The sequence below is a fragment of the Peromyscus maniculatus genome, chromosome 21, assembly GCF_049852395.1.
Source record: "Peromyscus maniculatus bairdii isolate BWxNUB_F1_BW_parent chromosome 21, HU_Pman_BW_mat_3.1, whole genome shotgun sequence".
NCBI classification, from domain to species: domain Eukaryota; kingdom Metazoa; phylum Chordata; class Mammalia; order Rodentia; family Cricetidae; genus Peromyscus; species Peromyscus maniculatus.
The window spans coordinates 61,900,654-61,926,837 of record NC_134872.1 but is presented as its reverse complement, the minus strand read 5'-3'; the positions used below and the strand labels follow the sequence as shown (position 1 = coordinate 61,926,837).

The 26,184-nt window shown below is 38.4% G+C and overlaps 1 protein-coding gene across 4 annotated transcripts in view; it reads left to right on the top strand.

Annotated features, from left to right (window-relative positions):
- Positions 1–26,184, top strand: part of Adgrb3 (adhesion G protein-coupled receptor B3) — a 732,632-nt gene that overhangs the window by 673,036 nt on the left and 33,412 nt on the right. For 3 of the 4 annotated variants that reach the window (XM_076557962.1, XM_042265766.2, XM_076557964.1), the window contains 6 exons: positions 3,148–3,298; positions 5,800–5,869; positions 8,221–8,287; positions 10,602–10,687; positions 15,664–15,762; positions 16,062–16,233. In XM_076557962.1, the coding sequence (XP_076414077.1) occupies positions 3,148–3,298; positions 5,800–5,869; positions 8,221–8,287; positions 10,602–10,687; positions 15,664–15,762; positions 16,062–16,233 (645 nt within the window). The remainder of the gene's footprint in view (positions 1–3,147; positions 3,299–5,799; positions 5,870–8,220; positions 8,288–10,601; positions 10,688–15,663; positions 15,763–16,061; positions 16,234–26,184) is intronic. The other variant, XM_076557963.1, reaches the window with a different exon arrangement.

The window sequence follows — 26,184 nt, the reverse complement described above, 5'->3', positions numbered from 1 at the left end:
AGGTATAGAATTCGAACTTCAAAGTTCTCTTCCATTAGAACAAGGACATTTTTTTCACTTGTCTTCTTGGATCCTGCATGCCTCACAAGAAATTTAATATTATTCTGATTCTTATTCCTTTGTGAGTTACCGTTCTTTAAATTCTGACCACTTTGGAATTTTAGTCTTATTCCAGATGTTAACAAATTTTATGGCAGTGCATCTAGGAATGTGTATTTGTGTGTGTGTGTGTGTGTGTGTGTGTGTGTGTGTGTGTGTGTGTGTGCATGTGTGTCTTTCCTGTTTAATCTACCCTCTAGCTAAGATTGTATTCAGTTCTGAAGAATTCTTCCATAATATTTCCATAAATGCTGTCTGTGGTTGATATATTGTGCACCCCAATAAACCTATCTGGGGATCAGAGAACCGAACAGCTATAATATTAAACATAGAGGTTAGGCAGTGGTAGCACACGCCTTTAATCCTAGCATTCCAGAGGCAGAGATCTGTCTGGATCTCTGTGAATTCAAAAAGCCACACTGGAAACAACCAGGCATGGTGACTCATTACTTTAATACCAGGAAGTGATGGCAGAAAGCAGAAAAGTATGTAAGGTGTGAGGACCAGGAACTAGAGCTGGTTAAGCTTTTAGGCTTTTGAGCAACAGTTCAGCTGAGATTCATTCTGGATGAGGACTGAGAGGCTTCCAGTCTGAGGAAACAGATCAGCTGAGGAACTGGCGAGGTGAGGAGGCTGTGGCTTGTTCTGCTTCTCTGGTCTTCCAGCATTCACCCCAATACCTGGCTCCAGGTTTGTTTTTTATTAATAAGACTCTTTAAGATTCATGCTACAGCTGTCTTTCTTTCTATTTCTTTATTGTTTTAAGAATTACTATTGAACCTATTTTAGAACTCCCATGACATTTACATATTGTCACACTTTTTCTTTCTGTGTTGTCCTTATTCAAATGCCCAGCACAGGGCTGAGTTATCTACCTTCAATCTGACTTCTTCTACTTTTGATTTTTTTTTTCTACGATTGCTTGTAGCTTCTTGTTCACTACAAGTAATATGTTTTCATCAGTTGCCTCCAGAAAATATTTTCTACTGTTCCTAAGAACTGGGGATAAAGGCTACCCATCAAGAAAAAAGAGTTCAATTTACTAAATTGAATTTGCTTTTTAGTCTTGTAATATAATAATAGCGCCCGTCAGCTGTGGTCGTTCAAGAGCAGAGCCGAGTTTGGCAAGGCAGGTCAAACAAATTGTGATGATGAACTTGAGGGGCTAGTGAGTCTTAAATTTGGAACTATGATGTATGAGGACCCGAAGATCGTGGGAGTTAAGAGCAGACTGAGAGAGGGTGCAAAGAAAGGGCTTTGTGACCCCAAGTCATTGTGGTGGATCAGGTGATTGCAATGATTGAAATAGTGTCAACATAAGAACCTGAAAGAGATCATTCAAGTTGGAGGCTTATCAGTGAGAAAAGCCTTAGTACTGAGGAGACTTAGAGAACTGATCTGTAGGGGTTGTTGAAGTAAAGTGTATAGTGTATGGGGAGAAGAGATTAAGGAATCCTAACAATCACACACCAGAATAATGATGCCTGTGGAAATTGACAACATTTATGGAAAATAATGGCAGTCCCTTGAAAATTGCTCTTTATGAAAGTTGTCATTTACAAGTTATGCTATTACAACTTGGCAAATATAACATGTGAACAACAACAACAAAAACTAGTGTGTGCTTTATATGATTCTTAAAAATCTTTGGAACAGACAGCTTTCCTGAGGGGTGTTTTCCTGCCCACTGATTACAGGCCCATTTGTACTGACTCTTAAAGAAGGGAGTGACAGTTTGTCTTTGATACGGGCAGGACTCCATGGAACCAGTTGTCAGTTAGGCAGTTCAAGACATCAGATCTCTTCCCTGAGACAGAAATATGGGTCAGATTGGCATCCTCCAATCAGGGCTAGACTCCTGCATTTCCTGACTTTTGTTTTATACTCCAGTGATTATGAGGGAAGAGTCCAGCTCTAGTGCCTTCAAGCCTGCTAATATCTAATTAGCAGCCTAGCGTCTTTTATTTTTTTTGTCTCTTTTCAATTTCTGGAAAGGCTGACTGACGAAGGAAGAAATTGATTCTGTTGCTGGTTCTGGTTTATGAGGACTTGTATTACAAGATGTACACAAAGAAGTCATACCAATGGGGAAATAAGTAGCAGCCTTTACTAAAATGAAGCCGCCGGTCGTTTGCACGCAAGGCACAGCTAATGGCCTCACATTTAGGATGATTAGATTGCAGGAAGAAAAATATCTATGAAATCATAGCTGTGTACTGCCAGTGACTCAATTAGCTTTTCAGAATTATGTGATTAAGACGGGCAGGGCAATGTAGTAACATCAAATGCAACTATTAAATACTTCACAATGCACCCCACCTTTGCTCTAGACTATTGCCCAAACCTTATGTTGTATTTTGCTGTTATAACTTGGGTCTCACACACATGTAAAAGCAAAGTTGTTTTTTCTTTTTTTTGGAAAGCTGTTGAGCTTGCCAATATAATCTTTACATCAACACAGATATAACACGAAGAAGAAGAAGAAGAATCATCATCATCCTTAGTTAAATAAGAGAGATAAAGAATGTAGCCAAAACAATTATACATGGTGTCTGCAACTTAAAGAAAGGAACATTTCCATAATTTTGTTTTAAAAAAATCAACTGAAGCAGTAATTTTAATTTTCCTTGAGTTGAAATACACAGTGTGGGTTCTCCTCATTAAAGAAACTGAGAACACAAATGGAATTAGGGCATGTATTTTTGTGTTGCACATATTGTATGAAGGATAGAGACTAGAGACAGTACGGTTTCTAATTTCTATAAATAGTTTCTCTGGCACTGAGGACTTTTATGTGAAGTAAAAGTCCATCAGAAGTTTACCTCTTCAAGTGGGAAGTAGTAACAGATCCCTGTAGCCATAGAACTCAGGGGGCTGAGGCAGGAGGATGGCAAGCTAAAGGCTGTGTGGACTACATAGTGGGCTCTCCTCTCATTTGAGAACAAAGGAGAAGAGAGGACAGAAGGGGAGGAAGAGAAAAGCCCAGTTCCCTGAAACGGAAGTTCCTGCCCAGGCTGAGCATGTGTGTGTTTCCTTCTGCCTTCACAGAGCATCTGTACGACCACCACTGCATTCCTGCATTTTTTCTTCCTGGCTTCATTCTGTTGGGTTTTGACAGAAGCGTGGCAGTCATATATGGCTGTAACTGGGAAGATCAGGACACGGCTTATAAGGAAACGCTTTCTGTGCCTTGGATGGGGTAAGCATATTAATATACTTTTTATGCTTCATTACTATGACACTGAGAATAACATCATAAAAGAGTAAAAAGAGACTGTACCCAGGTTACTAAGGTGTCTAACTTGAAACATGAAGATGAAATACATGAGAGTAGCCATTTTGAAAACAGCCATGGGGTCATTTGGAACTCTATAAGGGAATAATTAATTAGCAAAGTTTAAGCTAGTAAACTAACACTCAGTGTACCTTCGTGGTATACCTTGAGACCTGAGCTACCTAAAGTTGGAAAGACAATGTGTACCCTGCTGATGTTTTCTGAAAATGCAAAATGCTTTGAATTCTTTGGGCACCCAAATCATGTTACCCACGGGTTATATAACAAACCCTAGGTAACCTCTAAGTATTCTATTCTCCCCCCCAAAAAAATCTCCAGACTGTTAAAAAGTGAAGCACAGGGGAGGAGGAGTGGACCCTCAGTGAGGCAAGGAAACTTCACATGTCCTTAAGGAGTTTCTCAAAAGTAGATATGTACAATCACTGCCAAACTAGGAATTCATTCATTCATTGCCCATCATTGGGAAACCTTTCCAATTGCTTCATGGCAGAGACATCTCAATGATCGGTGATTTCATGGGACTAGTTTGAATGAAAGCATAGTTAATTTTTTAAAAGCTAGTTTTAGAAAAAGCACAGAATTTTTTGATGTTTGCCTTTGAGTTTTAAAATCCCCATAATGGGCCTGGCGGTGGTGGCGCACGCCTTTAATCCCAGCACTCGGGAGGCAGAGCCAGGCGGATCTTTGTGAGTTCGAGGCCAGCCTAGGTCTACAGAGCGAGATCCAGGAAAGGCGCAAAGAGACACAGAGAAACCCTGTCTCGAAAAACCAAATAAATAAATAAATAAAATCCCCATAATGGGATAACTGTACATGAGTACACACAAAGACATACATGTACTCATACACACATGCATCAGACGATGAGAACAGGTTTTTAAAAGGAACCTGGGCCATTAAGAGCTAGTGAAGTTACTACAAGACCAGAACAATTCATCCTGAAACACAGGATCAAAACCACTTAAAGATTATCTGCCAGCATTCAGCAGGAGTGTATCCATACTTAGTTGATATATTAGGACTCTTTGTAGAAGCAAATGGAAAATTGAAGAATACATTCTACTTAGAGTTTTGTAAGATTTTTGTCTAGATTCCATGACAAAGATCTTCTAAAATGATGGCAGTATTGAACCAAGGAACACTTTTGTTGTGAATTAGGACCATAGATCGAAGGAAGAGAGTACAAGTGCAGGAAGTTCTTTCTTCAAGAGTGATGAGTTACTTGCCAGTAACCAATAGCTACCTTATTTAATATTATTATTAAAGATTTTGAAGAAAGGGTTTGCAGTTCATCCCCAAAGTTATAGGTAATATCAACATTCTCTGAGTAGGCAAAGAGTTATATAGAATATCAGTGGAGAGAAGCACACCACAATTAATTTGGAAAACAAATGAAATCCAATTTATATGAAATAAAGATTATTAATTCCTTAGGTGTTATTTAGGTTATCCATGTTTGTGTGTTTATTTCTAATGAACTCCATCCATTCAATCAAAATATTCAGTCAGCAAATGGAATGTAGGATGAAGGACCTCGGGAGGGGAGGGGGCCAAGAGTGCCTATGTATAATTTATGTTATGAATGTATAGCTCTCAGTCTTTATTTTAAAACGTGGTGACTTCCCTTGGTGTGCTCTTCACCTTTCTTGTCTTTAAAGCTGGTGAATGTATAGACTATCAGTAGATTCCCAGGAGAAAGAAAATAGCAAGAAGTGTGGGAGATAAGAAGAAAGATGGCAGGCAGAGGGGCATGACAAGGGGATGATTAACTGAGGGGCTTCGTTTTAATAAAGAAAGCAAGCATGTTCTTCTTAGAAATGCTGCATGTCCAAATATGTTTATATGTGCAGTAAAGGAAATCTTAAGAATTGGTTTGGATTTTCAGGTAATTGAGTTCTCTATTCCTACATCCTTATTGTTATAAGTAAGTTGAAAAGAACGTGTTAAGTGAAAAAATTACTTTTGGGGTCTAATTATAAGTTGGACTTGATATGGTCAATATGTGGCCAGCTGAACACCCCACTCATCCAACAGTCCATCACACCAGGGCATCCAGTTTTCTGCCTTTCTGGTTTTATAACTGTACATTTCCATTATATAGTGCAAACCCCTGGGGGGAAAAATGACTTAAAAGATATCCTAAATCTGTGTTATTGCTTCTCTTTAAAGCCAGGTGAGATGCAGTGGTAACCTAGCAACAGCAGGGCAGAGCACCCCATCAGAAAAATCTACCTGGCCCTGTAGTTTTGCACTTGAAAGTTTGTGATACAAGCATGCCTTGGGGGGTGACTCTTCCCGCAGGAGGTGCTGGGATCTGAGTACCCGGAGTTTGTCCAGGCTCGTCCTGGGCGAGTGTCCGCACTGTCTGCCACTGAGTATGAGATGTCACCTTGCTTTCCTTGCAGGACTGCCAGCTTTAGTCGTAGCCACATCTGTGGGCTTCACCAGGACGAAAGGATATGGCACGGATCACTAGTAAGTCCGTCTATGGTGCTGACCGTGTTGATAATTAAGAAAGTTACCATACAGGTTTTATTTGTCTTGCCTCTGGATGTCATTCACTTTGTCACTGAGACATTAACAATGCTAGAGGGTGGCTTATAGGCACAGAAGTAAGGAAGGCAATGCAGCTGTTCAGAATCCTTGCTTCTGTTTCCAGTTCTTCCTAAGACCAGTATATTTTCCTTTAAAGATACATCAGTATGTACCGTACATGTCAAAACTTAAGTACTCTCTGTTAGAATCAGTAAAATCTTGATGCTATTTTTCTGCTATGTTTTAGGATGTGACTCTTTCCTCAGCTTCAAATATCACTGATGTCTGTATCTATTATCATCAGCTATTATTACTTCAGGTTTTGTTGCTGTTTTATGGTGACACATTGCAATTGATTGGTCAGGAGCCAGATTCCATATTAGAAGATGCCTAGGCTATAGAAGAAATTAGAAAGGGGTATGATGGCCCATCTTATGCCTGTGATGCTCTCAAAGTCCATGAAGCGATTTCTAGCAAAGATTAACTTTACTATTTCTAATTTGAAGCAATACACTTTCACCGTTTACTACACCAGCTTTCATATTGAGTATGTAATTGAGAAATGGGAAGTGTGCACATTATTAAATAGATAAGCATTACAATGTGACATTCTGTAATTGTTTCCAGGTTTAAGTTAGAAATTACTGATAATCAGGCCACATGTTGTACTCACCAAATTAAAAGTATATAAAAGGACATCACTTCACCTGCCCATCCCAAAGACTCCTACTTAGAGCTGGGAAAACTCCTAGTTTTGGAATTCTTTTTTTTTTTTTTTTATTCAATCCATATCACTGAAAGAAAATCCTAAGTGTTTATTTGAGGACTCTTATTTACTATAGCACAACTGTTTTAAATTCTTACATTCTTTATTAAAGTAACTATTTAGGTGTAAATCAAGGATTTATAAAACACCTTACTGATATTTATGGTTCCCACTTTTGAGTTTATAAAGTTCAAAGGCATGCCAAGCCATGTTTATCTTCAAACAAATGCACACGTTTGTAAATGTGTATACTAATGTTTCTGCATGTATATATAACTAATAGATTAGAATTTTAATTAAGGAATAACTCAGAGAGTCACATTGATGCGCTTAAATGTATCATGTTCTGAGTCTTGGCAAATACGCTCATTATGGAACCATGCCCTCAACAATTATAGAGCCTGTCGTGGTTAGACAAACCACAGTACAGTCACTGTCCCATGGTCTAACTATTGAAGGCAGCTCACTGGCTACATGCACTGGGATGGTGGAAGGGACAAGCACAGTCCGTGAAGCAACGGCATGGCTGCTCACCAGTAGTGAGGTCCGGCCCCTCACGCTTTCCTCATCGCTCTCCCGGATGAGGGCATCCAATGCTCCATCTGCACACAACAGTGCTGTGCCCTCTGGCCGCTTCATTTCCTTTTGATTCAGAGAATGAGCATTTTTACTGGAAAGAATTCCATAGCCCCATGAGTGCAAACCTCCATCTCTTGGTGAAGTTAGTCCGTGGAACAAACACAGCTGCACTCATTCTAATTCACAATCTTACTCCCGTGAATTTCTTGGTAGTCTGGACAACAATAAAATCAAAGGGAAAACACACACACACACACACAGATCTGAGTTATCCATTTCTTGCCTTGATATCTTTTTTTTTTTAATTTTTTAAGAGAGATTTTTCTCTTCATTTTACATATCAACCACAGATTCCCCTGTTCTCCCTCCTCCTGCCCTCCAGCCTTCCCCCTAAACCACCCCCCATTCCCACCTCCTCCAAGGCAAGGTCGCCCATGGGGAGCCTGGCGCATTCAGTTGAGGCAGGTCCAATCCCCTCCTCCCTGCACCAAGGCTTCACAAAGTGTCTCAGCATAGGCACTAGGTTCCAAAAAGCCGGCTTTTAAGTCATTTTCTCCCAGTATCTCAGTGGCCTCAAGGAAGACTTTCTAGACACGGTGATTGTTTTAAAGTCCCTCTGAAGGAGTCAGCCAGGGAGGCAAATCAACATTTCTTGTGATCATCTCTTTGCCATGAAAACAAAAGAAGAAATTGCAATATACAAATAATTTGTCTAAAACATTTTAACTGCCTCCAGGTAAAGCCCAGTGGTGAGGGGTATGTAGTGTTTCTTCCCCATGAAATGCTCTAATTCTAGTGTTTCTACAGCTTCTAAGGTTTAAGTTATAAATCTTGGAAAGGCGCCAATACTACAAGGTCAGATTCTAGCCAATGCTGTTTGCACCACGATCCAGTGGCCTGATGCTTATCACTGATTTTTGTTAGTTTTATCTAATGCTATTTTTAGCTGCTGGCTGTCTCTTGAAGGAGGACTGCTGTACGCCTTCGTTGGACCTGCAGCCGCTGTTGTCCTGGTAAACTCTGAAATTCACTTACTTGATTGCTTAGCAAAAAAGAATTATTGCAGTGGTTCACTTAGAATGGCAATTTTGATGAAGTGTTTGGTGGGGAGAAATTTTAAAGTCCAACTACTTATTACTTTAATTTCAATATCAATTGCTTTCTATCTTATATTACTCTAAAATATTCATATCTAAGTACTAAAGATTATTAAACTTGGGAGAGTGGAATTCCTATTACAGTGATTTCAGATGTGTGAAGAAACTCAAGTGAACTTCAATTAATTACTCCTCTTCAATATATAAAATCCCATTCTTTATTATCATTGAACCTCTATATTATTTTGTATAATGTTTTACATATGAATAGGAAGATTTATTCAAGAACGCCACTCCCAAATGTCTTTACCTATCTATCATCTATCCATCTGTACATATATATGTATACATATGTACATGTCAGTTTCACAAACTCAATGAGACAAAAATTTTAGAATGGATGTTTCATTGTTCCATAGTCTGTTCTGTGTATTCTCGTATGTTCAGTAGCATCCCTCCCTCTGCCTACCACATCTCCAGACATTTTTTATGTTCCCTATGGGTCAGTATTATTCCAAGTTAAAAACAACCAATAGATGTTAGGTACAAAGAATTTAATTATTTTCTTTTTAGAATAACAAATTACTTCCCTAATTAAAAAAAATATAAGATGCAGAATTTTCTACCATCTTTCCATTCTCTCTCTCTCTTTCTCTCTCTCTCTCTCTCTCTCTCTCTCTCTCTCTCTCTCTCATACCCCCACTTCTTCTCTCTTATACTCACACATCATTCTGATGAAAATAAAGGAGGAAAGAAATGATATATTAAATATAAAGATTCATATCACTATTCAATTAGACTATCAGTTAGATAATTACCCTTCACTTCCTTGAGTGCTTCATTCAATAACTTGGAAGCTGGAAATGTCTTCCTTAATAACTCTATTTGAGGCTTCTTCCTTTAAAGATTGTTCGTTCTTTTAAGCTGTAACAGGGAACAAAAACTGCCCATGATTCACAAGAAAGAAACAAAACAAAACCATACCACTGAAGACATAAGTGTTACAAAAGAGCATAGGGAATTTGAAACTATTGCGAACACTTGTCTGTTGCATTGGATTTTTGTTAAATCAATTGAGTTCATTTCCTAGGCTGCTAGGTTAACATACATATAACCCTATAGTGAAGAAATGACCAGTATGCATATAATTGGAACACCAATACAATGTATCTCTACTGGTCATAAATCCTCTCATGTTTAAGTTGTGAGTTAAGAGAATCTATAGAACTTAAAAATGAAGTACAATGTGCATTCTCTGGATGAGTGGTGTATTGCCCAGACACTAAGAGGGACATCTCCTAAATCACTGCCTAACAGACATGCTTTGGATCTTTCTCATATCAGCAAGGGAACAGATTTCAGTCTTCTCTTAACAGAGGAGGAACAGTTGCATGAGAGTCTGTAGCCCACTGATGATAGAGGGTAAAGGGCTAAGTTAGGTGAAAGAGAAAGACTCTTCTTTGATTTTCTTGGTTGTCACATGGGGATGGGTAGTCATCATCATCACCTTCTACTCATGTGCCTCACAATTTTACTCAAAAGAACATTTTCTTACTGATTTCGATTCATCCCTATTATGCAAATAAAAAAAGTGAAAGTAAGGAAGTCTTTGAAAAATGTTGATAAGTGCTCGGGAGAGTGTATTTGAAGAATTAATGCCTGTCTCTATCTCCTGATGGAATCTGGAGATTGAATAGGCTTTCCCTTCTTAGAGAATATAATGTATCAGAAAGCCCCTGACCCTGGGAGGAGAGCAGTCACATAGCTGCTATGACCATCTAGCCATTCTGTCTTCGCTGCTGGGGACAGTGGCAAACCCCAAGTGCCTTAGCCTGCCTAGACTCAGCCCAGCCCCTTGCTGGGAGATTTAAAATACGTTGGCTTTTAAGCATAGAATAAAACTCATTTAGCCCATCATTTTATTCAAAGTTTCCTCTAAAAGAATAAGACCAGATTGATTTGGGGGTTTGGTCCCTTTTAAAAGTTAGGCATTTGAAGGTTAATTTTACCATGTTAAACTGCAAACCATGAAAATTAAATGTGTTTGGTGGACGTATAAATGTTAGCGGCATTCACCACTGTCCAACTGCTCATTACTCCTTTAAGAAGTCATTCATATCAGTCTTCAGAATCAAGCCCTCCATAGAGGGTTAAGACATGTTTACGGGAGAAATGAGGACCTGATCCCCTTCAGTATCATTGAAAGGTCAACTTTGTTTCTATTTGACAGGTCAACATGGTGATTGGCATTTTGGTATTTAATAAACTTGTTTCCAGAGATGGAATCCTAGATAAAAAGCTCAAACACAGAGCCGGGTAAGCTGCCATTGGTAGATTTTGAAGGTTCTTTACAAGTAAATCCTGTAGTCCAGGTCCAGGTTGCCACTTATGTGGGGCTGTGCCCTGAACTCTGCTCTTCATGTACTAGTGTGTCTGGTTTAAGGTTTTTCTGGTATAACACGATATTCAACAGAAGTAATAAATCAGACTGTTAAGAAGATGTGGGCGTACATATTTCTTGCCCATTTATTAAGATCAAACACTAACTCTAGACTCCAAATAGTTGTCCTGAGGTAAGGGATTTCAAAACCCAAAATCTTTTGCTCACAACTGGGTCAAGTAAAACTAAATAGAGTGAAATAATGGTTTGTTTGTTTTTTCCTCTCTAGCTAATTATATAGACCAGAAAAAACAAAACAAAGCAACAAAAAAACTTCACTTAAAATAGATACTTATCAAACATTATTCTTGTCATATAGTTTTACGTTTAAAATATAATTTGCTAGAACAATTATTTGTAATTTTCATGTGTGGACTTTCGCCATTTACAAAACCTATAAAAGCAGCTACCCCATTTTTACTGTTACTACAATATCAACAAGCACTTCCTACATAGATTTATAGAAGCATTTTAGGTTACAGCAATACCCCACTCTTAAGTATTTGTAGAAATTTGAGTGAGATATTAATGCCCTTGATGTCCTCATGGGTCTTTTCTTGAAAATAAATAAATAAATAAAATAAAAGGTTACAGCTTTCTTCTTTCTGGAAAAAAAATGTACCTTCATTCAAAACATATTCCTATAATTGTTTTTTTTAATATTTTATGATATTTTTAACAGTCATAATATGTAATCACTCACTGGTAATAAATTAAAGATCTTTCTGTTTTTATAATATATGTGATGATTATAATGTAAGATAACTCAGGTAGTTCTTTTCTCTAGTAAAAGACTAAATTTAATAGCTTTCAATAAAAAAAACAACTCAATGTTGTTCACATAAGTCCCTAGAACTACAATGGTATAATCAAAGCATGGATCCTTCCTGGCACAGGGGCGCTTTTTAAATTACATACTGTTTTTCATTACAGATTAGTTTCTAAACTTTCCTGAGCTTGTTGTCAACTCTGAGTTTTCTATTCCACCTGACATGAGCTTTTCACAGAATCACCCTTGCTAGCTTGCCACATGTGGCTGGGATAGTCACCATTTCTTCTGTTGATCAGTCTAAGTACTGGACAGAGAAAGTCGGCTCTGGTCCCAGTGGCATCCACATTTCCTAAAGGAGGTATTCGAAGTCAAAACTGCAGCGCAGTAGCTGTACATGTGTCTTCGGGCATTGTTACTTCATCTTTCTGAAGCCCTGTCTCCTTGTCCATTAAATAGGAAAATTGCTTTCACCTCATTAAATACATGAAGTAATGTGCATAATGGTTTCAGAAGAACATTCGCAAATGGCAAAGCCTTACTCAACTAACAGTGGGTCTTATGATGGATGAAATAACATGGGTAAAAAAGGTCCCTGACCATGATCTCAGCATCCAAGACACGGAGGTCAGAAAGGGAGATGAGCTCATTAAAATGCTGAGGATTCCGCGAACCTGTGGCCAGTGCTTCTTTTCACACTTCATTATTTTGTGCATCCTGTCAAGTTTGATTCACATTGCTCTAGACTTAGCTACCATTGCTGGAGCATGAATTTAAAAGTTATTGCTCTTATCTTCATATTGGCAATGATAATTGTAATTGAAGACCTCTAATTCTAAAAGCATTCTTAGAAGTCACATGGATTTCACTGGCAAATCTGCCTCAGTGTCTTCCTATTCATATGGGGACTTCTTCAAAGATGCTAAAGTCTTTCTACATGTAGAATTGTGGTCACTGTCCCAAACACAGGAGAGCTGACAAGGTAACAGCCAAGTTTAAACAACATTTGTTGAATGGAAGTTCTAAGGTAGACTATGTGTATGTAGATTCAAATTTGGTCTCTAATCTCAAGTGTGAATAAAGGAAACTTAAAATACTATGGATGTGTGAAGTTACTTTTAGTCCTCAGAGAGGGAGTGAAGAAAGTAATAAAGCCTTTAAAGAGGAGCTTAATCAGATGCACCGAGAAAGTGTTGAGCATGGTGGATGCTGACTGGCTTAATAATTGATTTCACTAATTGTAAAGTTGACTATTTCAGAGTGGTTGAATATATACATATAAAAATGTCTATATATACACATAGAGAGGGGCATATTTTGTGAAACTAGATGATGTTATTTAAAGTAGAATATAGGGCCTAGTTATTCATTCTTCCATTTTTTTCTATTTCTAAATTTATTGCTTTTTTATACTTTATAATCACTTATTAGAACTATCCAAGCATATCTTTTGTGCTCAATAAATATTTATAAAGGAATGAATGAATAAATGTTTAATAAATAATAAAAAAGCTTTAAAAGCTGTGTAATATCCAAACTATATTAAAAGTTTTCTAATACATAAAATATATTTACCAGGGGTGATTTATTGACAATAACAGTATATCTTATATAAAATGATTAGTGGAAATAGCTAAAAACAATATAAATTATGATGTATCTTTTTAGAATATCTTTAACCAAAAATTATATTTTCTCAATTTTTTGCAATGGCGTTTTCTTGTATACTGTATTAAACTGCTCTGCCATATCTACTTGAAATCAAGGAAGTTAGCTCAGCACACCCTTTACACACTCCATGAACTTTCTTCAAGTAGAGGAGTGAATACTTTCTTTCCAGGGAATCTGTTAGATATTAACAATAAAATAGTCAAATATTTTTTCCTAAAACTAACAGAAGGCATTGAGAAGGGAACAAGAGCAGCGGACTCCAAGTCTTGTGGTAATAATACAGCAGACAGAACAATATAGGGAGAGTAGGGTAATAATCCACATCTTGTTCCCCAGTGGTGATATATTTATCAGACAATATGGACAAGTCAACTTTGTATTTCATCATTGCTTAGACTTGCAATTTTATGAGTGCATAATTTTCTAGATAACAAAGAAACCTTTTATTTTACATTGCAGGAACTCAATTTAGAATCTAATATATGTTTTCCACGCTTCATTAATTTATATACAGATCACATATATTTTTCAGGATGTTTCACTCTACTCCATTCCTGCCTATAGTGTGCCAAAGCTGCACAGCTGGTTAGCTGTAAGGAAAGGATGTGTAGGCCTTTTAGCCCACCCCAGATCTCAAATAAAGACAAATAAGTACTTTGAACCCTGCTGTAAATTATCAGAAAATTTCATACTTAAATCAGGTTTTCAGGATTAAGACCTTTGTATCTTGGGTATTTACCATATTATTATGATTATCACTATTATTATTTATTATTATTATGTAACCTTTGGTTGTTCAGTTTTGTCTCAGAGCCCAGGGGAAAGGTATCCTAAATTTGAGAAATAACTAGTATCATATGATTATCTTCTGTGATAAAAGAAACAATCAATGATGAGTACGTGCCTTTTAAGTAATAATGTGTTTAACAAGGAAGAGACTCGGGTGCATGCTTAGGGCAGTTGCTCTCATTCCTGCTTGTTTACCACAATAATCTATGAAGCTTTAAAAAGGACATATGTCTGGGTCCCCTGAATTAGAATGTTTGGAGTGATGAGAAAACTGAACCAGGTACTACTCTGGGGACAAGTCTTGACAAGCTCATAGGACTATTCAGAGAGTAAACTACACACCATGCTACAAGTGTGTGTACATGTGTGGTAGTGAAAAAGACCCTGCATTAGTTACATCAGTGAAGTGAGCGATTACAACCTACGTGCAAACCTTTGTTTTGTTTTCCTCATGAGATCTGCTGATCAATCTGTGATATAATTCAGGTTTTATTATACCATCTGAGCATGATTTACAAATGCATGTACTCACTTAAAAGAAATCAGGCATTCTCTCCTCCCCCACTTATTCTATATAATAACACAACTCCACTATAACATTAATCTAAAAACTTCCCAGGCAAACACATTTTAGACATAAACACCACATAGGAATGGAATACAAACTATACCACAAGAAAGCTTTGAATTTTGACTCATGTAATTTCTTTTTGTTTTTCCTAAGAGGTTTATCTATTAATAAACACAAAGTTTCAGGGAAAAATTTTGCAAGGGGAAATGCATGCATAGTTTTTCTATATAGCCTCATTTTGCTTCTATAAAGTAGTAAATAAGAACTACATTACTAAATTCTGAATTCACCTGCAAAATGTCTTGGGCCAACATAGATCATTAAATGTTGTATGTTTGAATCTCTTACTTTGGACTTAATTACTGTGATAAATATGTTTTATGTAGAAAGTAGGTGCTCTTTTTTACATAATATTTTGTCAAGTTTCATCAGCCCCTGTATTCAGATCATCCTATAATTTGAACAGATATTGATGCTACAAAAAATTTTAAAATAAGAATCTGTACAGTTAGAAACTACATCTCTTACATTTGAAGATTATATATATATATATATGTGTGTGTGTGTATAAATATAATATGATACATACCTTACTTTCTTAGATTTCATGCCATAATGTTAGCATTTCTGGAGGTCTTCCTGATATTTGAAATTTCTTCATATGACAATGAAAAACTTTGAAGCTAAGAGTTCTCACATGTTTGTTTACCATGGGTCTGAATAAAGGGTTATTGCTGTATGTCTATGCAAGCACATAGGTGTATTTAACTCAATGTATTAGCCAATTGTATTTTATAGACACAGGGCCATCTGTCATGTAAGTAATGGAAACATACTTTGCAGGCTACAGAGGCCCGCAGTGTTAAAAGGTGAATGTTGCAGAGATGATAAAATGGTGTGATGGAATCTATAAAGTGATCTAGAATGTTCCTTGATAAATATACTCTTTCTGCATGAAATAGTATTTAAAAAACTAACTTGCGGCTGCCACTTCTTTGGTGACCATTCAATATTTTTGTTCTTTTTTTTGTGGGTGTTCTGTTTGTTTGCAGTCAGATGAGTGAACCCCATAGCGGTTTGACGCTCAAGTGTGCCAAGTGTGGAGTAGTGTCTACAACAGCTTTGTCAGCCACCACCGCCAGTAACGCCATGTCAGTCCCAATCATTGACATCTTCTTGTTACCAGTTGTACATGTGCATGTGAGAAAATGCTATGATGGAAAAAAAAAATGGGTTTGCTAATCCTTGAGTGTTTATCATTGGCAACTGCCTTTATAATGACTGTAAAAGACAAGTCAAATTCTCAAGTGTTATCAGCGTTGTGCTTTCCAAGTTAATGGTCTTGGTGCCACGCACAAGAATGCTTTTGGGGAGAGTGAATGGGGGTTTGGTTATGGCCTGGAGCATGGCGTGCAACCACGTAATATTGCTGTCTTTTCTGTTTTGACAGGGCCTCGCTTTGGAGCTCCTGTGTGGTGCTGCCCCTTCTGGCTCTCACATGGATGTCTGCAGTGCTGGCCATGACCGATAAACGCTCCATATTGTTTCAAATCCTTTTTGCTGTGTTCGATTCATTACAAGGCTTCGTGATAGTCATGGTCCATTGCATTCTTCGGAGAGAGGTGAGGAACAGAATTCTTTTGTGAAAGAGAAAAACAAAAGCGGGAAGGTGCATCTTAATTAACCAGTGTGGTCCTTTATTGTAATCTTCAGACAAAGTTGATCTTCTCCACTGACGGTTGCTTAAGATGAAAAGCAAATAAAAGAAGCTTTAAGGCAGAATTCATGAGGCTTTGACACTCAGAAAGGGTCAGATGGAAATACATGGGTTTGTACAAGGGAAACACACCAGAGGTGCTAAGAACCAGGAAGGACAGACTCAAGACAGATGGAGTAAGCTAGGTATGCTGGACAAACTAGAGGGAGAAAGGATAAGGTGGGCATGTCTTAAATGGCACTCTTCCTAAACATCATATTGTGCTGTTTCTTACCTATTTCCTAATCTAGCTACTACACAGAGCGTATCCTCGGTCCTGTTATTAACTAATCTTACTTTACATGCAAATTGCATTTTAAAGTTTCTAAAGATAAATGGTCTTGACTTGTATGTTTGTGCCAACAACTACAGAACCTGCATATAATAAGGCCTTGTAGGCAGTATTTGTCCATAAGAACTACAGGCCTGCAATCAAGGCACATCTCTGGGTCACAGTTGGAGTTTATTTTCCATGAAAGGAAGAGGACAGTCCCTCTGGACTAGAGACACTGAGCGGCCCCAAGCTCACTGAAGACAGCGAGAGACTGCTGATTTGTGTTGTTTAGGGATAAAATATTGTTTTCCAACTAGTGTGAAAATGATCTTGAGTGCTTGCAAGCACTGACACAGTGTTTACAAGGTTTATGAGTCATCACAGCGTTTGCTCTGGGGAAGAGTGGGGACTAAAGAGTAAGCCGACACCATGCCATGTGAGTGGTTTTGAGAGCAGTGGACTGTCAGGCCGTGTTAGCTAGCTTGCTTGAGTAGCTGGTTGTGCCAACCACACTACAGAGTGCGTGTGCATCTGAGCACACACACCCCACTGTTTTACAGTGATATGTGAAGGTACTGAAAGGCCTTAACCTGATTTATTAGGTGGGAAGAACAGTATTTTCTACCTTATTTCAGGAAGGCACAGATGTCAGCAATAAACTCACAGGTGTCTTCTAAGAATATTCTATGACGAGAAGCCATGAAAACAGATGAAGTGTGACTTCTTCATCTTGCAAGGGGGAGATATTTCACAACTTCAAAATCTAAAGTAGCTTACAACTGTCAAACCTTGTTCACCAACTTCTACCTAAAATTATCATTTCCAAAATCTCCCGAATATTGAGTTCTTTATAGAGCAAAGCAATAAAGGTTAAAAAGGAATTGAATGATAATTTAGATTATATTCTTTTCCAATTATGACTATCTTGTGGATCACCTGTATTAACATTCCTCTATGACATTTAAGTAACAGAATTCTCCTAAATTAATGGGCACATAGCCATTTCAATTGACAATTAAGGATGGACTATTGCAGGCTTTAAGCAAAGTGCAAGACATATCTGCATGCAATTTTCAGAAGAAACTAATCCCCCAGTTATTAAGGTATAGACAAGTACTCTACCTTTAAATAAATTCTCTCTCTTAAAGACATGGCTTTATGGAGCATACAGTAACCTCAAACTTACTATGTAAGTTTTATGTTGTGCTAGGGACTGAACCCAGGGCTTTGTGCATGCCAGGTAAGCACTCTACCAGCTAAGCCACATGCCCAGCTCATGTGTCTTTTTTAGACAGTGTTAGGTGATTAAAATAAACAGAATTTTAAGTGACAGATATTATGATGGCTTATTAACAAATTTTTGCTACTTACTGGGAGAAAAAAATTGGCAGACAAATTCTTGATACCAATCAGAACTTTTTAGTACTTTCTAATTAGACTGTTGACTGTCAAAAACACGATTTAAGTGCAATTAAGTCAAATCATGAAACAAATGCTTCCAATAAATAAGATATCTGTAAATCCATGTTTTCTCCATTAGCAGGAACAAAAGCTTGGCCATTTTCTCTGATACTGTTCAGTGGATAATTCCAACTGAATAACTCTTACTAGTAAATTCATAGTGAATTGATACAGCATTCTTTAGTTCTAACATTAAAATGAACATATTCTTTGTGGATTTTTTGTTGTTGTTGTTGAACCATAAAAACACTCTGTAACTCTGCTAAAAATTCATACATTTCAGTTAAGGACAAATGATCTTCAGAATTCCTAAGAGAAGTTTTGTTATTAAAGAAAGAAGGGGTTTTTCAATTTGTAAATTAAATGCAATTGTGTACATTACATGGAACGTATCATACATCGCAAGCTTCCTTAGAAGCAAAGCCTCTTTCTACTCTACATGTGTATGACCTGACTGTGGGTCTGTCTCATGTAGCCATGTTGCCCTAACATTGAATCTAGTGTAAGAGAAAAGAAACCCCTTCCCATGTCCTCTGTGCCTCCCATCAGCACTCTTTCCATTAAAAAGTACCATAAAAAAGTGTTTGTGAAAATGCTGAGTTGTAATGTGTGGCTCTGAAATACTTAATTTGTAATTCTTTAGCTGATAATCCATAGGAGACCTAAATACAGTTTTCTGTTTTTTTAACCCTTTTATTTCTCTGCTCTTTTCTTCAGAATAATTTCATATAATCTGTATAGAATTTTTCTTTCTTAAAAATATGCAAGCTATGTAAGAAATACTTTTGGTGTAGAGCCTGAGTACATACATATTCTTATTCCTGTCTATTTTTTTACCTACCAACATAATTTGCTTCTTTTTAGCTATTGCTGTTTTTACTCATACTGACTTGCCCAATCTTTGTGGAAGAGGATGAAATATAGCCTTGCACTTACGGGAAGAATGAAAGACTGCAGGGGTGGCATTGAGGATGTAATATACAGAGAATACTTTAGGTGTGATTTTGCTTTTGACAGGCTCAATTGTCAAAGAAAAAGAATTCCGAATCTGGAAACAAGGGAGGGAGAATTGTGCTGGCGCTGACATCTGAATGTCTGTGTGTTTACGTGGCTGTGGTAAATGTTCATGTGCCAGTGCACTGTCTATGTGCTCCCATGTGGAGCCAAAGGAGAGCTCCAGGGGTCCTCTGCCCTTCTCTGCCTTATTGCCTTGAGACAGACTCTCCCACTAAACCCGAAGCTCCACCTTTGGCTAGGCTGGCTGGCCAGCGAGCTCTAGGGATCCTCCTGTCTCTGTGTCTGCCTCCACCCCAAGGGCTGAGATTACAGGTTTACAGCTATGCTGGTTCTTTAACACAGACACCAGGGATTCAAATTCACGTTCGCATGCTTGCAAGGCAAACATGCTTACCCACTGAGCCACAAGCCCAACCCCCGTATTTATTTCTATAAAAAGGAAATTGACTATCTAAATGCCTGTTCCTAATCTCTAGACCTGACGAACTTAGCATTTGAATACCATTTTTGTTTTCTTAACAGGAGAGTTGCTTCTTTTAAAACATCCTTGTCTTTTTGAATTGTTTTAGCAAATGTTTCTAAGTGGGGGCGGGAGAGACAAAACTAAAAAAAAGAGAAAAACCGTTTCAAAATAGTCAGATATCACAATACATTACACATGACCTAGACACTAATGTGTGTTCTAGACAATCAGATTGAATCTAGTAGAACAAGTATAGATGTTTCCTGCATTCGTTGATTAGAATTCATTTGGACTGAACAGATAAGAATGCATACTATTTACTATTCTCCTCATTGCTATGGAAATGAAACTACACAGAGTTAGGAAACCTTTGGAATAGTTCCTGTTGCTAGGAAACCACTTTCTTGGTTCCTGCACATTCTTCTCATCTCTGTCTCTGGCTGTGCCAGGCTCGAAGACGGTCTTGCAGCTTGATGTCAGAGGGGGAAAATAACGAGATTGTGGTACCAACTAATCTAAAATAAAGCCCTGCCACTAAATGGAAGGGGAAGGGGGGGTAAAAATTTAAGCCTTAAATGGATGGTCTTGTTGTGTCCCTGTGTAAGCATCCTGTGACTCTTCCATGACATTAGTATCAGGGCCAAGATCTTCTCTCTCTCTCTCCCAAGCTCTGGTATGAAGGCTGGCTGTGCCAGATGAGGCACATATCACAGTTCTAGTTAGAGCATTGGATGGCCTTGATGACAGCTACTTACACCATGTGGTATCTGAAAAGCAGTGAATATATGTTATAGAGCTAGTAAGTGGCCAGGTGTGGAGAGAGTCAGTGCTTGATTGGAACATTTCGCTTAGAAGACGGATAAATAACACACCGATTAAGAGACGGTCAAGCCATTTACTAACACCTTCATACTTTTCAGGCTGGATTTAAAATTCCCAAAGAAAATCATTTGAAGAGTCGGTGGTTTCACTTTGTTTTTGGTAAAATAAAATATGTGCCTTGAGGTAGGAGAATGGCAAGAGGCAATGAGACAAGCCTCATTTGGGAGACATAGCCAGACTGATGTTTTTTGTCTTACATTTCCTCAGAAGCCACCGACCTCACCTCACTCCGCATCAGGCTTCTTAGACAAGGACGCGTCCATCTTGCTACTTCTAGATCAGGCTTTCCCATGCCATCATCATTCCGATTATAGGGTGACCTTCTGCATCCTTCTGAATCTTCAAACATGTGTCCCCACAGACGCGTAAGAGGTTAACAGATGTGTAAACGCTGTTGAAAGAGATGGCTTCAGTGAGCAAGTCCAGACACGGAGGGCTTCAAACACAACGTGATAGCCCGGCATGCCTAGCAGGGGGCATCCAACTGTGATTTATGTTACTGAATTCTTCCAGCTACATTTTCCTCCCAGTTACCCCCTACTCTGGGGAGCAGCATCATGCTGCTGTCTGGAGTGAGAGGCTGGACACCAGCAGGTTGACAGGCAGCTCCCACTCCACCCAAGATCTCACCTTCCAGCTCTGTTATACTGGTACAGTGTGTGTGTCTTTTTGAAAGGAATCCAATGAAAACGTACCTGGCTGTTCCTTTCTTAAAAACTGTCTTTTTGTTTTGATTCGTTCCTTGGCTTAAGCCATTCTCATCTTTGTTCGGTAGATTTGAAAGGCTAGAAATAGAATGATGTTCAGGAATGAGGGCTTTCAAAGCAAGAAGCCTAAGTTCCGTTTTCAGCTTTCGTCGCCTATGGTAATAATGTCGGGCGAGTTCCTTGCAGTCGCTAAGCGTGATTTTGCTCTTGTGTGCATCGCCAGGCTGTCTATCTCAAAGGCTGTGGCACCAGGCTGAAATGAAATGCCTCCTGTGAAGGTGCGAGGCATGGTGTCTAGCACACGATTCTTTCCTCTCACATTTGCACACTAAAGGAACACTGCTACATTTTTTCAGACCGCGTGTTTGAAAGATCATCTAAAGAAGTTTCAGTGTGCCCCAAAGAGGGCTATAAAAAAAACTAGCTTGAAGGTCAGTCAAACGCACAGACGTTTCAGATAGCCAATGGTAGATCCTTTGGCATTGGGGGAATCCCAATAAAGATTCATCAGGGTTTGAGGCTGAGAGTGAATTCTGAACTTCTCATTGTATAGCAAAGGACAAAGCTTCCTTTTTCTTTTTATTTCACTAGGAGAAAAAGTCAAGTAATATTATTTTAAATGTCAAGTCACATGTGCTACTACTTATGTCAATTGGCATCATATTTGTGAAACTGAGACTTATTCATTCATTTAATGATTAAATATAAAATACATCATGTTGGAAAAAAAAATCTGTGCCATTTGTTCTAGTTTGAATCAATAGATGTGATTGTGGACACGAGACTGAAGAAGACACATGGCATGGGAGAAACCCCTCTCCCCAGAAATCATAACAGCTGAACACGAGCATAAAATGTGTGTGTCCCTGACTTACAGTGACCTTGTGAGTTCCCAAAAATTCACAAAGAGTAACTTGAGGTAAAGCTTCTCATCTCTCAGAGGTGAAGATTTGGGGTCTGAGCAGTTCAGCAGCTAAATCCAGAGCCCTTTCCAAACTGTGGAACTCTTCCCGGCGAGGCTTCGCGGATTTGTAACACTGCCAATGTGCTGGGTGCCCCTCTCCCGCAATCCTCTAAATCTGGCATGGACTTTGCACAGTGATTCTCTGCCAGCTGCCTCTAGAGTGAGGACCAATTGAGAAGCTCTCGGCTTTCTGCTGCTGCTGCTGAGAAAACCCAAATGTCTCACCCCATGATGGAGAGGCAGGAGCTAGACTTTCCCTGCAAACTCCTTTGAACCCAGATCTCATCCAGGAAACCATATGCACTGAGAAAGACCAATTGTCTCTCTAGGCATTTTCTAAAGCAGCCTCCTCGCTGCTCTGTACCTTAGTAGAGACAGCCCCGATGGCTCTCAGATGTCGCCTTCTGTTCTTTCCTTTATCTCCTCACAGACCATCAGGCTTCCTTAAAGTCCCCTAAATATTTTAAAGGTAGTGACGTATCTGTTCCTTGCTGCGCCCTCTTACTTTTAGCCCCATCTGGTCATCATTTAGAACGACAGACCTATTTCAGAATGTTTCAAAGAGAAGACATTTTATAATCTCGTTATGAAGTGTGGCATAATTAATGTTAAATATTTCATGGTTCCCCCCCACACAGATTCATTTAAAAATTGGGTTTACTGGCCTCCAGAAAGGTTTTGAAATGTTAATTTCACAGGAACTCAGATTTGTAATGATAATATATAGTAACAAACTAAGGTTAACAGTTTTAAAAAGAGCTGTTAACTAAATTAAGTAATTAGTCCTCTATAAATAGTAAATAAAGGACAGTTGCTACTCACCATCGTAAATATAATGTTGGTATAGGAGATCCAGGGGGACTTTAATTTTAGAATGGCATAGAATGACCTGTTTTTTCTTTTTGTTATTTATTTTCATGTTTGTCTAGTACTTGAATTTTAAGCAGTTCCAGTTTGTCATTGGTATAATTCACATTAATTCCCCAAGGATAAAACTCTTTGTTTACCTAATTCAATTATCAAAATGTTTGCACTTGACTGAATCTTTTTCCAGATACTATCTTCTCTTATGCCCCTCTGTGGTAAGGAGATTTGCCAAGTGCATCTTGCCTCAACATCTCCTCCCATGGTGTTGAGCAGATATTTAATGCCGATTCATCTTGATAGCCTCAGTGTGTTTTTAGATTTTTAAAAAAAATTCAAATAAAGCATTTGGAATGAAATGAAATTTCTCCTGAAATCCTTATGAGTGAGAGTTGTGCACTAAAAATGTCTCGGAATCTAATTCTTATATTTGACACCTGTAAGAACCTTAAAGTGACCTTAAACATAGTGAAAAGTTTGCATGCTTTTCTATCTTCTCTCTTCCAAACAGCACTGACTGACCTGTAAAGCTGACGTCATCCTCCAGTGTAGACCTGCCCTTAGCCTGCTGTCGCTTTGGGAGTTGTGCAGTCAAAAGTATTGATTGTGCGTGTGTCTAAGTGTATGTGTTGAAAAGGAGATTTCTTTTATATATCCTTCAATCAACCAAACAATGATTTGGAAGAGAAATTTATAGAAAATTTGCTTTTCCATGTTGTTTAATGTCAGCTGTTAAAATCCTTGACAACTTTTTGGCGATGGCTTCAAAATAAAGAACACTTAGCAAGGACCAGAGAAAATAATATTTACCATTGCACCTGTCAGTTCAAACACACAACTCTCACCCTTTCGAAGGAGAGAAGTAGTTTATTCTAGAGCCAAATATGAGTGACAGGGACCCAGGAACACAGATTTAGGTCAGCCAAAATTCCATGGTCCAACACGCTAACACTATGGTGACGTTGTTATAGTAACAACAAAGGAAAGTACGCATCAAACCACCTCTCATCTACATCGATGGAAACATCACGTAGTCAGTGGAAGCAAAACGGGGAGCTGCTGATTTAGTTTACTTGGAAACTTTCATTCCCACAGCAGTGTTTCATATTTTGTAGATGTTGGTATTTAGAAGTAGGTTTAAAGGGAATCTTCATGTGGCACACTCCCCAAAGACAATGTTCCTAATGTATTGTATGTTTTCCTTTATGAAATGTACTTTAATTGTTGCCTTGGGTTATAAACAGAGTTTAACCTGACCCTGTGTTTCTGACAATGGTTTATAAGGTTTTAAAACAACAACAACAACACACATTTACTTTGTGGTTTCCCTAATTCAGATTAAAGAATCACAGAAAAAGAATGGCCATCTGGTAAACACTGAACTCATTACCAGTTTTCTCTTGTTGATGTATTATTTTATAACCTATAATGACTTCTTGGTCTAAAAAGGAATCTCCTGAAAATATTCATGATGAAAGAATTTTTTGCTCTGTCCTGGGTCTGTCTGCCTCACTGGGAGAAGCAAGATGATTCAGTCCTTCTGTTCATCTGAGTCTTCGGAAAAGGAAACAGAGTAGATTAATGTCCAACCGGACTCTTAATTGATATGTTGGACCAAAGAAATGTTATTAGGGAACTGATCATTCTTTTGGAGGACTCTGAGATTAACAATATTAGCACTGTAGAATGGAAGCCATCAAAAGACTCTTAGTCCGACTTCACAGATCCTGGCTGCACCACCAGCAGAGAACTCTGGGTAGAGAGATGATGATGTGTGCGCAGGTCTCTATAGGGCCGGCAGGCAGTCTGTGAGAGCGACTACACAGGTCTACATTCCAGACCCAAACTGCAGTTTGGGGGAGAGTATTGATGACTCAAAAATGGCAGGAAGGAGACAAAAACAAACGAATGGACTCAGGTTCTGATCCATTCTGTTCTGTGTTGTTCTGTTTGTTTCCTGGCCAACATATATGTTTTATACATCTCACGTCAAAACTGAGACCGGATGGTATATAGCTGTGCTTTTCAAAGAGAAGACCTACATGTGTTTACCCTGCAGTCTCTATAAGAGTGATTCAATAGAGGGGAAACCTATGTTTTAATAACAGTAAAACAGATTATAGTAGATGAGAAGGAGAATATCAAACACATGAAGGCATACAAACAAAGTATTAAAAAATGACTTGGCCATTAATTTGGGATAAGTAGCCATCTGTGAACATATTCACCAACAACTTGAGAGCAGCCTAAGGGACCACAGAAAGGGGATGTGCATTCTGATGCCGAGGTGTCAGAAAACAGCAGTTGCTTTTGTTACACAACCAGTGGTGTTCCCTTTTCCGCTCTTTGCCTCTGCTGAGATTCCGCGAGAAAACAATTAACGTGACATTCTTAGAAACTCCTTGTGATAGTTGATGCTGCATCCAAGACTTGGTGGGTGGTCTAGGAAGTCTGACTGAGCTAAAGAATTTTGATCTTTCCTACGTCAATCAACCAGAAGTCAAGAGATGTGTTTTATATTGTTCTGTTATTTCCTTTTTTTTTTTTTTTTTTTTTTTTGGTCTGGGGATGCAGACATAAAGGAAGAGAAAGGAATAGTCTTCCCACAAGTTTCTTACATGAGTCAGAAAAGGAAAAATCCTAAATCAATTCTAGTCAAACGATTATTGAGTGATTTTATTATTTAAAATGTTTAAATCTGTTGTGGATCTCACACAATAATAAATCACACACACACACACACACACACACACACACACACACACACACACACACACACACACGCACCAGCATGCAGTGGTTTGTAACAATAGGAGAAAAACCACCATATGGTAACAATGCCAAGGATCAAGCCAGAAATGGCCATCATGCTCTCTCAAGAGTTCCAGTACTAACTTGGTAGGTGATGGCAAGTGATAAATACCCTGGGCAGTGAGGCAAACCAAGTACACCTGTATTTGTATTAAGAAGTAAACAGTGTCAGGCATGGTAGTACTGGCCTTAATCCCAGCACTTGGTAGGCAGATATAAGTAGATCTCTGTGAACTCGAGGCCAGCCTGATCTGCATAGCAAGTTCTAGTCCAGGTAGGAAACAAGATGAGTGCAAGCAAAGATAGCATTTTCTCATAATTGAGAGGCTATATGGACATTATCTAATTATTATGAAGAAAAAAAAAAAGAAAAT